This window comes from Microcaecilia unicolor, chromosome 1, assembly GCF_901765095.1.
Source record: "Microcaecilia unicolor chromosome 1, aMicUni1.1, whole genome shotgun sequence".
NCBI classification, from domain to species: Eukaryota; Metazoa; Chordata; class Amphibia; order Gymnophiona; family Siphonopidae; genus Microcaecilia; species Microcaecilia unicolor.
Window position 1 is genome coordinate 254283240 of NC_044031.1, and position 15139 is coordinate 254298378.

Sequence of the window (15139 nt, forward strand, 5' to 3'; positions counted from 1 at the left end):
AACAGATATCTGGCTTTTCTCAATGATTAAGTCCTCAGTGGCTGGAGGTGTTCTTGTTTGAGTAGTAGGGCCTTCCAGCCAATCTAGCTGCAGTTGGCCCTCCTCTGCTGTTCTGGGCTCTTGCAAGTAGTGCTACCGCTCCTTGAACCTACTCCCACTGCTTCTGGAGCCTTCATTAGAGTGTATCCTCTACTCTCTATATAAATATTTCACAGCTTGACTGTCCAAGCAGTCCATCAATTCTTTCCCAGCCCAGTGTGATCTTTGCTGTAGGTTCCCATGCTGGGATAAAAGCCCTAAAAGCCTTCAGTGCCTGAACCTAAATGTAGCATATACTTGACCTCTGCTACCTGGGCTGTGCAGCCCATCTTTATGCTGTATTGGCCCCTCCTCTGGTATTTTATGTCCACCCAGCTTTGGTGCTGTGTTGGTAATCTTCAAGTGTTTTAGGACCTTCCAGCCAATCTGAATCCTTCTAGCCAATTTTATTGTTGCTTTAAGCCACTCACGCTGCCTTAGGGTCATCCAAACAATGCTGCTGTTACCATTCTTGCAAACATTTGGAGATTCCCTGCCAAATTTTGTGCCATTTCACTCATCTTAAAATGCCTTGGTGTTCTCCTGCCAATTTTGGTGCTGCTTTGCCATTGAGGTGTTCATTCCACTCTTTGTGCAGCTTTGTCCTTCTGATGGTGGCTTGTAGCATCCCTGCTGTAAGTGACCTTTGTCCTTCTGGTGTCATGGGACGTTTATGATATCTTGTAATGCCACTGCTATAGACATCTTGTAATGCCACTGCTATAGACACCTGCCAGCAAGTTTCAAGCACGATTGATTGAAAACGGATGGCAGTCCCACTGTTACATTCTAAAATAGCTTGCCCCATAGCCCTGAATGGGGATGAATGAGAAAAACACGAATGATTTGTTATATAGAAACTACTAAACAGGATTTGAAGCAGATATTGACATGAAAATTTCTGGCATGCACATTCCTATATAAAAGTTAGTCCCAGCTCCTAAGGCTGTATAGAGCAGAAAATCATCTATTCTATGCTGTAGAAATATTTTAAGTTAGTGCTTCTCAAATATATCCAAAGGGACCTATCACAGAGCCAGATGTTTAGGAAATCAACAATGAACATACATGAGAAATTCCTATAAACTGGAGACATGGAATATGCAAATTTATCTCATGCATAGTTTTTGTGAACAATCCTGATTATGCGACTGGCTGGGGAGTCAGAGGGATGTTTAAAAAACCCTAATTTAACTTTCTAATACATTTACATGATGGTAATATACTAAACAATAATAAATTGGAATTTCTGAAACTTGTCCTGGAGACCCACAGCCACAGGATAATGAATATGCATGAGATAAATCTGTATGACATCCTGAACACTCAATTGTTGTGTGGTCTTGGTAGCCCTGAAATAACTTTCTAAAGAAACCGTAATGCATCCAAGTTCTTTCAGTTCCCCACTAGACTTATGCTATCCTGCAGCACTTCTCAGATAGCATAAATAGCAAAAACTGATCCTGAACGAACTTCCTCTAAAGCAACAAAGAAGGAAAGCATAATACATTTCTGTGGTCTTATGTTCCACTTTAACCTGCTGAATTTTAGATTGTTCTCACAAAGAACATAAAAAGGTCCAATTAAAGTTTGGTCAAATATGCCAACTTTACCCCAGCAAACAGCTAAGTATAAAGAAGAACAATGGTTCATATATACGTTACTCCTCAGATGTTATGTTCTCTTGTAAATAATCAGGATACAAGTACTGCACAATGAGAAATTGTAGTCACCAAGGCTTTACAATTCTCCCAGTAGGTACTGAAAGGGCAGTAAGGAGAAAGCCAGAAAATCCAATCATCTTTTCTACATACTGTTAATGTCTGTCTATCACAGTGGTCGCTACTAATTTTTAAGTCAGGACTGTTTTGGGTCCAGAAGGGCTGAAGGAGATCAGAGATCTTATGTGGGGCCACAATATTTACCAATATGTGTCAACATCCAGTCAACACCTGGCCTCAGTCACACATGCAGAACACAGATATCCTGCATTTGAAGATGGGCTAAGTGACCACAAACTAAAATTCTAATGTAGATTAAAAAACACAAATCAAAACCCTAAGATGTCTGATTCTGCATACAGTGCACCACCAGAAAAAATAGCAAAAATTACATTTTCCTCTATAGTGCAAATAGATATAAATGCTCAAAACTGACATATTTCAATAACAAAACTGAAAATAAAATATTTGCTACCAATTTTTCTATTCAACTTGTTCCCAGTCTCTGGCTGCGCTTCCCTCTGTCTGTGCTCCTAACTCTGTTTCCAGGGCTTCCTGTCCATTTGCTATTTTCTCTCCCCTTTCTGCCCTACACCCATCTTTACCACTGATTTTTCATGTTCAGCTTTCTTCCATTTTTCTGTCTCCTGAAATCTATCTAGTTTTCCATCTCTTCCCCTCCCCTCCATCCATGTACACCATTCTCCTTCCATTCTCCTACTTTCCATCCATATACACCATCTCCTCTCCTCTATTCCCTTCCTCTTACCTAGATCCATGTGCACATCCTCCTCCCTCGGTTCCTGTCCTCTCTCCTTCATCCAGGTGCACCTTCTCCTCCCCCTCTCTTCCCTTCCTTTCACCTTGCCTCCATCTATGAGCAAGTATTCCCCCACACACACACACCCTGGTCCAGCGCATTTTTTCTAGCAAAAAAGGTGCCGGTACTCAAATGCCAGGCTACCCTTCAGGGGTAGGGTAATCACTGAGGGACCTACCCCACAATAGCCAGGCCCCCTGGAACCAGTCACAGAATCTATGACAAGGCAGAATTGGTGTGTAGAGCCTGAGCTCTTTCATTAAAACTTGGGGACCATGGGTCAATTTTAGCAGACAAAGGAAAAGGTGCCGGTACTCAGTACCCCCAAGTACCCCCTCAAAAAAAGCTCTGGCTGTAACATATGTGTAGTCAGACTATCCAGCTCTTCAGTATTTATGTAGATGTCCAACATAGAACAATTCTGAACAACCTTAAACGTAAAGCTAATTGATAGATGAAAAATTGTGAAGCACTTATTCCTCTGGAAAACTTGTAGAGGGTGAACCAGGTAGATGAACAACCCCTAAAAGGCAACAGCCATCACCCATCTCTTCGCAGAACCAAAAAAAAACTCAGAACCAAAGGCAGGCTCCTGGAATAGTGGGAAGGACTAATGGAAAGGAAAATCAATCAGATAAGCCCTAATTTCCTCCTTCCATTATGTAGTTTCCCCACTATTCCAGGACTTGCGAGATGTTCAAAAGCAGAACTGAAGCTCCAAAGATGGCCTCTGAGCTTGGCAAATGTACACAGTGATGACCATGTTGCCACTTTACAAATGTCAACTGTGGATATCAAAAAGGCTTCCACCCATGAGGCAGCCATAAAACAGAGGAAAAGGTCGCTACAAGAAAGGGCCTGGAGCTCAAAACACAACACGCTGATGCAATGGCTACAAAGAATGCCACTGTGAGATCCTTCAAAGTAGCCTTCCTGAGAAATTCAAATAGAGGATTCTGACAAGTTCAAAGAACATTGAGAGTCCATTCCAGGCAATGTGGACAAAAGGGAGGCTGTAGGTGGCCTGCCTGTCCAGAGCTGCAAAACATCCACGTGTGCCAAAGACTACTTCTGCAGATGTCCTCTGAAACAAGCCAAGGCCACCACCTACACCTTCAGGAGAACCCAAAGCTAATCCTTTCTGTAAGCCAGACTGGAAAAATGTCAAGATATGAGCAATGGAAGAAGAGAAAGGGGAAATTCTGTGCTCTGTACACCAACCTTCAAATGTCTTCTGTAGAAACAGAGCATTTCCAAAACTGAAGCAAAGTGGTAATGACTGAGTCAGAATATCCTTTTCTATTCAACTGAGACCTTTCAATGGACAAGCTGCAAGACCAAAGAGGGAAGGATCTTCCATGAACACCTGCCTCAGTAGACCCTGATGCTGAGTAAGACAGAACGGGTCTCCATCCGGTAGACAAATCGGGTCCATGCACCATTGCTTCCGCAGCCTCTAGAACTACCCAGCCATGGTGTAAGGCAACTCTTAGCATATGGCCTAACATCAGCCAAGAAGGGAGGACACGGAGAAGTATTTTGTCTGGCCAAGCCTGAAACAGAGCACTGAGGCCCAGCGAGTGTGGCTCCCTCCAATGGCTGAAGAATCTGGGCACTTTTGCATTCACCTTCTTAGCCTTCAAGTCCAGATGCAGTGAACCCCATCAATCTATGATCAGCTGAAACTCATCACCAGGTAACTCGCACTCCCTCAGATCCAAGGAGTTCCTGCTAAGAAAATCCACATCCACATTTAGGAAGCCCACAATGTGAGCCACTGACAGGCAAAGGAGATTCTTCTCCACCCAGCGCAAGAACAAGCTGGCATTAGCCACCTGTCAGTTGCGGGCCCCCCCTTACTTGCTGACGTATGCCACCACTGTTGTATCATCTAAGAAAACCCTGACCAGGGTCCCATATAGCAATGGAGTGAAGGTGACCAAGGTTTTCCAATCCATCCTGAGCTTCAAGTGGTTGATAGATCACAGAGTCTCCTCCTCCAATCATGTGCCCTAAGCCAAATGAAGCTTGTAATGGGCCCCCAGCCCAATAGGCTGGCGTCCATAGTCACTACTTAAGGGGGTGTTATAGACTCAGTACTAGAACCCCAATGATCAAGTTCTGCCCTGAAAACCACCATTGCTCAACTCTGCTGGGCTAACCACATCCAAGGAAGATAAAGGCTGTAACTCTGATATAGCGATCAGCAACTGAGCAGCGACTCCTGTAGCAGGTGCATCTGTGCATTTGCCTAGGGCACCACTTCTATTGCAGCCATCATGGAGCCCAGCACTTGGGCATAGTCCCAGACTCGGGGCTTGCTCTGCTGAAGGTGAATATACTGAATCGGTTTCAAGCGCCTACGTTCCGTTAAGACAGCTCTCTCCGCCTTCATGTTGAAGAGAACTCCCAGATACTCTAGAGACTGCATCGGACTTAGCCTGCTCTTCTCAATGTTTATCACCCAAACCAATGACTGAAGAAGCTGAACAATCTTGGACATTGGTGCCTTACTGTCTGGATATAAGGAAGCACGAATGAACCAGTCATCCAGATAAGGGTGAACTCTGATTCCTTGGCACCGCAGAAAACCCACCACCAACACCATGACCTTGAAAAATGTTCTCAGAGCTAAACTGAAGAGCATCGCCCTGAACTGGAAGCGACAGCTGAGCACCGCAAAACGTGGAAACTGCTGATGAGAAGGCCAGATGAGAATATGGAAATGTGACTTTTATGTCAAGAGTGGTGAGAAATTCCGCGCTTGCAACAATGCAATGATCAACTGTAATGTATCCATACAAATACAGGAGACAGACCCACTGGTCTGTCACAATTTTGGCCCACTTTTCCAGAAACCCTTGAAGTCACCCCCAAACAGAAGAGAACAATGGGCCAGCCTTGCATCATTGTGAAGTCCAAGAGGCATTGGATTACCAAGCAGACTGTGAAGCAGTGTCTAAACGAAAGGAAGATTGATAAGACAAAGCAGGACTTCTGTTCATATTGCTGACAGCCATGCCTGCACCAACTCAATGTCCTGAAACCTACTACGGGAGGTCCACCGAAGATAAGCAAACAGAGGGACTTTGACTTATCATCTTGCAAGCGCCAAGACTTAGTCTCACCTAGTTCCTTAACCAGGTTACTGAGATACTCGCCAAAAAGCCACTTGCCCCAAAAAGGTAGCTCCCCTAGGTGTGACTTAGAAACCATGTCAGCCACCCAATTTCTCAACCAAAATTGTTTACAAGCCATAACCACCAAAGACATACGCCAGTGAACAGGCGGAGTATGTCATAAATAGCATCCGCCAAGTGAACCAAACCAGCTTCCAAATGGGTGGAATGGAGCCCTTCTTGTGGTCCAGATTCTGATGCCACTTCAGGCATGCTCTCGCCACAAGTGAGCTGCAAATGGTCATCTGGAAACCCAGGGAGGCCAGCTCAAACGCCTACTTCAACACATTTTCCAGTTTCTGATCCTGAAGATCCTTCAGGGCAATTCCCCCGCCACAAACAGGGTACTCTTCTTAGTCAACCCTGTAACAAGGGAATCTACCCTGGGGAGCTAGAGCTTTTCCTTCTCCTCAGGTACTAAAAAAGGTGCACTATGGTGCTTCCTACCTTAAGCCCTGCATCTAGGGAGATCCATTCAGCTATATCAGATCCTGAATATCAGGATGCATGGGGAAAGCCTTAGAAGGACCCCAAGACCCTTCATAAATCGACGAATGTTGTGACCCAGACAACAAAGCGGTAAGCTCCACAATGGAAAGAACAGTCAACACCTCAGTAATTAAGAGCACCCAAGTCTTTTTTATGAAAGCCACAGCACTAATCGAAACCTCCTGGGAGCAAAAGGGGCCATAGACAGAGAAACTGAAGGGCTGCACTGCAAATCAGGCTTCCTGTGCTTCAGCAAATACAGCTCTGCTGATTCCAGAGGCGGCAAAACGGTGGCTGTACTGTGCGCAAAGGACGATCAGGAACCCGCTCTCCACTGTCTGCTGTCCTGTCAACATGGCTGCAAAAAACGAAAGAACAAGGAGCCTTCAAGGTTGGGAGAATCAACTCAGTATTTATTAGACCCAACACAGTCTGTTTCAGAGAAACCGCCTGGGTCAGGGGTCTATTTATATAGATTTTTGTTCAATAATGTCAAATCAGCGACTGTTTCTGGGATGAAAGCCTCCAGATGTTGAATAGATGCTAAAAAACAAAAGAGAAACAAAAAGCTTCATAAGTAGTGTCCAGCTTTTAGAAGCGTTACTCTGCCGGTTTCCCAGTAGGTTTCTCTCATGCGGGACAATGACCCACAATGACTCCCACCGAAGGTTGGGGAAGTGAAACCACCAAGCCATGCTGCGTGAGACACCAGTGACCACTGACTCAGACTGTTGCAACGGATGCATGTGTGCCTTTGCCCAGAGAACCACCTCCAGGGTGGCCGCCATAGAATCCAGAACCTGCGCATAATCCCAGGCCCAACTGTTCGTTATTCCTAACAGGTGCCAAACCTAAGCCTGCAGCTTGCCCAGTCTGAGATCCAGCAGAAAATACCTTGCCTTGAGCAGTTTTGAATCAAACCCGCAGATACTCCAGACTGACAGTACTAGAGAACTCTTGGGGAAATTGACTACCCAACCAAGGAACTGCAAAAGAGCAATCGCTCAGTCACCCAGGCAAAGGAACATGAACTCTCTGGCTCCGGCACCACCCGAATTAACCAGTCATCGGGACAGGGATGTACCTGTATCCCTTCCTTCCCGCATGAACGCCACCTCCGCCACCACGACCTTGGAGAAGGTACGGGGTTGCCGTCAAGGCCAAACAGCAGGGCCTGAAAACTGAAAATGACGCCCCAGAATGACAAAACGGTGATAACGCTGGTGTGGAGGTCAAATAGGCACATGCAAATAGGCTTCCTTGAGGTCCAATGACGTAAAGAATTCCCCCGGCTGGACCGCTGCAGTCATAGATCACAGCGTCTCCATGAGGAAATGTTCCATTCTCAACAACCAATTTACCTTCTTGAGATCTAATATGGGATGATCTGAGTACAGATAGAGAACACAGAACTGCACTGTGACGTTGCTCGACCTAACTATTCCCACAAGTTCTGGAATAGTGGGAAGCTATGAAATGAAAGGCAGTTTTCTCAATGCAAGGACCACAGACAAAAAAAAACTCTCATGTGCCTTGCTTTGAAGAACACTGGCCTATCACATATATGCACAAATACTTCTTGTCATAAAACGGTACTTCATGATGGAAAGCTTTTAATAATTTATTCCCAACAGACACTGCAAAATTGATACAATTACCTAAAAACTGATGTTACTGCAAAGCCAGAGCACAATAAAAGCTCTGCTAGTACACACAAACTTGCTGAATAACCTACAAACAACATTCCAGATTTCAAAAAAAACGTACCTGTGTTACCGGTTCCACTGAGCCAATATATGTGTCAGGACGGAGAAGGATGTGCTCTAGTTGTGTCTTTTTCTGATAAACTCTCTCAACTGACATCTTCTTAGAAATATCATTTTTATTACTTGTGATAGTCTCTTCCTTCTTTACACCGTTGTTTTGATTATCAAACAAAGTCTACAAAGCAAAAGGTTGTTCTTTAGTAGTCACGTTTCAGTATAACAAGGTAAATGTTAACTTCTGCAGCCACTTACATTTGACACACTTAAGTTCAAGATTTCCACTCCATTACAACAAAGCAGAACTGCAGTATCATTGGTGGGAACAGAAAGTAAAGAAAGGAAACGTGATGAAATGCAAGATACAGGTGGCTTATGACAACAGTGCAGGAAAGAAACAATTGGGAAGGAGATCCCACAAGAAAAGAGGGGGAAAAAACATTAGAAACAAAAACATTTTTAAAATATTTTAGGGAAGTGAAGCACAGCAATCCTGAAAGGGATGTGCATTTGTTTGAAATGACATAGGAAATGCAATGTATGTCCCTTGTTACTTCACGATGTCCTGCCACCACTCCAAAAAAAAGTCAAGGGGAAAAAAAAACAAGGGAAAGAAAAACAAAAACACACACAGAAGGGAAAATTAGGTTCTTACCTTGGTAATTTTCTTTCCTTTAGTCACAGCAAATGAATCCATTAACTGATGGGTTATATCCGCCTACCAGCAGGTGGAGATAGAGAACACAAAAACCACAGTGACCTTGGACAGCTAGCCCCTTCTACCTTCAGTATATGAAACTTCAAAAGCAGAGTGAGAAAGAAAAGTAAATTAACAAACTTTCCTCACAGTGAACAAACGTCCCAGAACCTGAGCAATAACCAAACAAAGGAGGGACATTCTCAACCTCCTGTGATAGAACAGCATGTAGAAACTCTGAGAACTGATCTTCAACTCCTGAGATACAATATCTGCATGAAGGATCTGAACAACAAAAACAAAATCAGACAGGGAGGGATCATGGATTCATCTGCTGTGACTAAAGGAAAGAAAATTACCAAAGGTAAGAACCTAATTTTCCCTTCCTTGTCATCAACAGCAGATGAATCCATTAACTGATGGGATGTACAAAAGCACTCCCTAAGTAGGGTGGGAACAGGCAACTCCGCGAGCAAGCACTTGTGCTCCAAAATGTGCGACCTGATTCGCAGCAACATCCAGTCTGTAATGTCGTACAAACGAGAGCTGAGAAACCCAAGTAGCCGCACGACAGATCTCTTGAAGAGAAAAGACACCCGTTTCAGCCCACGAGGAGGAAATCACTCTCGTGGAATGCGCTTTAAACGCTTCAGGTGGAGACCGACCTGAAATCAGATATGCAGAAAAAATGACTTCCCTGAGCCAACGGGCTACAGCGGCCTTAGACGCCGAACACCCGCATTGCGGACCCGTCAACAATATAAAAAGGCGATCAGAAATCCTGAAGTCATTTGACATCTGTAAATACAGCAACAGGGCCCTGCGGACATCCAAAAGACGCAACTGCCCAAAGAGATCCGGAAAGTCCTCCCTAGAAAAGGAAGGTAGAAAAATGGGCTGGTTCAGATGAAACGCTGAAACCACCTTAGGCAGGAAGGCAGGCACGGTATGTACCGTTACCCCGGACTCCGAGCACTGTAGAAAAGGAGCCCGACAGGAAAGCGCCTGAAGCTCAGATACGCGACTAGCCAATGTCATGGCCACCAAAAAGACTGCCTTGAAAGTCACATCCTTCTAAGAAGCTCGCTGAAGCGGCTCGAAAGGTGAACACTGAATAGCCTTCAACACCAGCCCCAGGTTCCAGGCCGGACACGGCGACCGCACAGGAGGACAGACCCAAAGCGCCCCTCTGAGAAATCGGAGAAAGTCCGAATGAGCAGCAAGGGACAAGTCAGAGACATTCCCTCGGAGGCATGCCAACGCTGCCACTTGAACCCGAAGGGAATTGTAAGCCAGGCCTTTTTGTAAGCCGTCCTGCAAAAAGTCCAGGACCAATGAGACTGTAGCCAGCATGGGCGTGACCGCTTTTGAAATACACCACGCCTCAAACTTGCGCCAGATCCGAGCATAAGCTGCGGAGGTAGACCGCCTGCAGGCCTGCAAGAGAGTGGAGATAACCTTGTTAGAGTAGCCCTTGACTCTCAATTGCGCTCTCTCAAGAACCAGGCCGTAAGACCAAATCGATAGGGATCCTCCATAGAGACTGGACCTTGAACCAATAGGTTCGGCACCAGATGCAAAGAAAATGGAGCCTCCACCACAACCGATGGAGATCCACGTACCACATACACCTTGGCCAATCCGGAGTGATGAGAATCAACAATCCTCGGTGCAATCGAATCCGCAGGAGGACTCGCCCGATCAAGGGCCAAGGAGGGAACACATACAGGAGGCCCGAGGGCCAGGGTTGAGCCAGTGCATCCAACCCCGCCGAGCGAGGAACTCTCCTTCTGCTGAAAAAGCAAGGGACTTTGGCGTTTGCACTTGACGCCATTAGATCCAATCCGGGAGTCCCCCATTTGACACAAATCTGAAGAAAAACTTCTTCTGCCAGTTCCCATTCTGCCGGGTCGATTTGATGCCTGCTGAGGAAATCGGCTTGCAGATTGCTCAGACCTGCTATGAGAGCTGTGGACAGCAGATGCAAAAGGAGCTCGGCTCATTGAAAAATCTGAGCGGCCTCCGCGGCCAGGGCCCTGCACAGAGTGCCGCCCTGGCGATTGAAGTAGGCCACTGCTGTCGAGTTGTCTGACAGAACTCGAACAGGAAGCCCCTCCAGAGTCTTGTGGAAGGCTAGAAGAGCCTGGACTATCGCTCTCAGTTCCCAGCGATTGATGGACCACCCCGCTTCCACGAATGCCCACTGACCCTGAGCACAGCTTCCCTGTAAATGAGCTCCCCAGCCCGAAAGGCTGGCATCCGTTAACACTAGGCACCAAGAAGGAAGCGTGAGCGGCCTTCCCAGTCGCAGCCTCCAGTCGCAGAGCCACCAATCCATACTGTGCCGGTCCGCAGGGAGTCACGTTAGTCTGCACTGGTATTCCTGGGAAATCGGAGACCATTGCTGGAGCAGAGCAATCTGCAGCGGCCTCAAGTGAGCTCTCGCCCAGGGAACCATCTTCATGGTGGCCATCATTGACCCCAGGAGCTGAACAAAGTCCCAAACTCGAGAGCGAGGCATCCGCAAGAGCAAACGGATCTGATTCTGAAGCTTGCATCGCCTGTGGTCGGGGAGGAAGACGAACCCCAAGGCCGTGTCGAACCGTACCAGCAAATACTCGAGAGCCTGAAAGGGGGTCAGGTGACTTTTGGGCAAATTGATCACCCAGCCCAGAGTCTGAAGAACCGTTATCACTCTGGTCATGGCGAGACAACTCTCGTCTGCCGAATCCGCCCTGATGAGCCAGTCGTCAAGATACGGGTGAACTCTGACACCCTCTCGCCTGAGAAAGACAGCTACCACCACCATCACCTTGGAAAAGGCACGGGGAGCTGTGGCTAGGCCGAAAGGCTAGGCCCGAAACTGGAAATGTTGGCCCAAAACCGCAAACCGGAGAAACCGCTGATGCGGAGGCCAAATAGGCATTTGCAAATACGCTTCCTTGAGGTCCAGAGACGTGAGAAACTCTCCTGGCTGTACCGCCAAAATGACGGAGCGCAGGGTTTCCATGCGAAAGTGTCACACTCTTAGGGCCTCATTGACTCTTTGTAAGTCGAGGACTGGTCTGAAAGACCTGCCATTTCGAGGGGCCACAAAATAAATACAGTAGCGACTGCAGCCGCGTTTGGCGGGAGGCACAGGAAAACCCGCTCCGAGCAAGACTTGCAAGGTCTCCTCTACCGCCGCCCGTTTGACAGCAGTGCCACATCCGGACTCCATAAAAGCGTCTCTCACCGGGGCTCCGAATTCCAAATCAGTAGCCTTCTCTGATCAGGTCCAGGACCCACTGATCCGAAGAAATCTTGGTCCACTCCTCGAAGAGGGAAAGACGATCCCTTACTGCAGGAATCGACGAGCGGACCGGGTCCCATCATTGTGCAGGACGCCCCTGAACTCCTGGCCTTGGCCGGCCGCTGTGGAACGCTTGTCCGAGTGACAGGAGTTCCTCTGCTGATAACGGGCACATTGAGAAAACCCAGCAGAGCGCCCCGGGCGAAACCTGCAAGCTTCGCGGAAACGTGGCCTGGAAGAGGACGGAAAGCAGAGCTTTTGGAAGAAAGCCGCGGCCTATCCTCAGGTAACCGCTGAGACTTAGAGGCCCCTAGGTCTTAAACAATCTTCTCCAATTCCTCTCCAACAGAAGGCCCCGACAGGGAAACCTCATCAGCCTCTGCTTAGAGGCCATGTCAGCCGTTCAATGCCGCAGCCAAAGAAGGCGGCGGGCAGCAACTGCCACAGACATCTGCTTAGCCGAAGCTCTGACCAGATCATAAAGGGTATCAGCCAAAAAGACAGGGCAGACTCCATACGCGGGTCAACCTCAGAGAGGGACCCGCACCATCCTCGGGCATAACACCCGCCTGCTGTAACCAGGAAAGACAGGCTCGGGCTGCATAGGTACTGCAATCGCCGCCCTCAAGGAAAGACCCAAGATTTCAAAGGGCCGCTTCAACTCGGATTCTAGCTGCCAGTCCTGCATATATTTCAAAGCGACCCCTCCCTCCACCAGGAGAGCGGTCTTTTTAATCACGGCCATGACCAACGCATCCACTTTAGGCATCCCCAAAGGGGCCAAGTGATCCTCACTCAGAGGGTAAAGCTGACCCATTGCCCTGGCAACCTTCAAAGGCCCATCAGGGTCAGACCATGGAGCAGAAATAAGCTCTTAGATGGAGTCATGCACAGGAAATGCCCGAGAAGGCTTCTTAGTACTAGCCATCCTAGGATTAACAGAGGAGGCATCGCCCTCGACCGATCTTCAATAGAAAGGGCCTGCAAGGCATCAGAAATGAGCGCTGGCAGCTCATCGCGATGGAAAATCCATACCGCTTTAGGATCATCCAAATCCTGTTGCAAACAGGGACCCTCATCTGGATCATCTGTCCATGAGGGCCTCCAGACTCCTCAGACTTCCCACAGCCTGACCAGAGAGGGGGGGAAGGAGAGGTGCCACCCTCAGATGGGGAATTTACCCACCTACGTTTAGCGTCAGTCCAACGCTCGGGGGAAGGAGGAAACTCAGCAGCCAACACTGGACTATCAAAACCTGGAGGGAATCCAGTCCGCAACGTAGTGTCGGACGCCTCCGGCAGAGTTCATTTTAACATAAAGGCCTTATGCATCAGCAGCACAAATTCAGGGGAGAAAAACTCACCCTGGCCCTCCGCCCCTGAATTAGAAGTGGAGGAAAGAGCTCCTCTAGCAACCCCGGAACGAGGCATCCCCCTGCACTCAGACTCCTCCGCAACCGCGTGGGTCGAGTCACGCGGCACTTCCAAAATGGCGCCCGCTGCCAGCTCCATCGAGTGGGAAGAATCACCGCTCAGCATGCCCGTACTAGCACGAGCGTCTAAGGAGCACGTACTGCAAAGATCCGCTGCTGACCTGTGGTTACCACAGCGGGAGCAGCGCTCAACGCCTTCAGCAGCCATCGCCCGCCTGGACGGAAATATAGAAATAAAACGTTAGCTTCGCACCAAAACTTATCCCGAACAGAACGCTGTCTGCGGGAACCTCCACGAAGGAGCTGGGCACCACTCTCACCTCAGAAGACCGAGTCAACGAGCTCCGGTCAAGCTGCACTGAACCAGAATCTCTGGAGAAAGCCTCAGAACAGCAACGCTGTAAAAGCGCGCTTTATTTTTTTTTAATACTGTGAGGAAAGCTGGAGGCAGGCAGCAACAAAGGGACTCCAGGAGGAGGGGGAATGGGGTAAGGCAGGGACAGGGAACAAAACCAAGTATGCCTTCAAAGTGGGCACCACCAGTCACAACACCCCCCCCCCCTCAACTGGCAAAGCACAGGAGCCACCCCAGGCAGAAATCCAGGAGCTGATCAAGCGACATCCATACCTGCTGGGAGATAGAGATATACTGAAGGCAGAAGGGGCTAGCCGTCCAAGTCACTGTGATTTTTCAGTGTTCTCTATCTCCACCTGCTGGTAGGTGGATATAACCCATTAGTTAATCGATTCATCTGATGTTGATGACAAGGAAACTGAGTTTCATGTCCTTTATAGTATGTACTATTTGCAAAGAGTTGTATATGCAAAAAGGACATGCATGAATTAGTGTGCACATGCATGCAGTACTAGGAAAAAGTGAAAGTAGGTGACTTTTTCTGATATTGCTCCCATAACAAAAAATATAACCAAAAACAAACTTCAAAAACAAAACAAAAATTCCTGTAAATGACAATGGGCATTTTCAGGCAGCACATTATATTGGTTGCTGATACGTGCTCTCCGTATTTTTAAACTCTGTACAATTGTTTTCCATATACTACACAATCTGGCTCTCATCTATTAACCTCCTTTGTATTTACCTCGGAAACTTTTAAGGTGTTTCCATTCTATGAACAATTTGCTACTTCACTTTCCCCAAATGTTAGTATATGATAACATGAATTTATCCTGCTGCTTTCAGCTATCAGGTCACTAAATTATGAATTCCCTTACCCTTAGAACTGAGATTATAATCTTACCTTAAATTCCACAAGCTGCTGAAAACATAACTGTTTGGGAAATTTCTAAGGATATATTAGATCGGGTTTTTTCTCTATTTTATATATTTTAACTTCAGAAATGAATGTTTTCCTTCCTTGAGTTCTAGATTTATTTTTACTGTAATCTGCATTACACCTCCTGGTAAATTGTGAAATATAAATCACTGTATTGTATTAATGTCTTTACAAACACATGGGGAAAAGTTTCCAATGTTTATTATTAATTGGAATTTATTGACTACCTTTATAAAGGGATTCATTCAAGGCAATATTAACCTACACACTCAGTAGAACATTTGAAGATTACAAAATACCTAAGTATTTACATGCGAGAGAAAAATTAAAGGTATCAGCTCTCCCTCTTTCTCCAAATTCCTTTAGTTTCCCC

At 46.9% G+C, this 15139-nt stretch overlaps 1 protein-coding gene across 1 annotated transcript in view; it reads right to left on the reverse strand.

Annotated features, from left to right (window-relative positions):
* LOC115475052 (DNA topoisomerase 2-beta-like) overlaps positions 1-15139 on the reverse strand; it is a 91172-nt gene that overhangs the window by 51425 nt on the left and 24608 nt on the right. The window contains exon 2 of the mRNA XM_030210817.1: positions 8055-8228. Coding sequence (XP_030066677.1) covers positions 8055-8228 — 174 coding nt within the window. The remainder of the gene's footprint in view (positions 1-8054; positions 8229-15139) is intronic.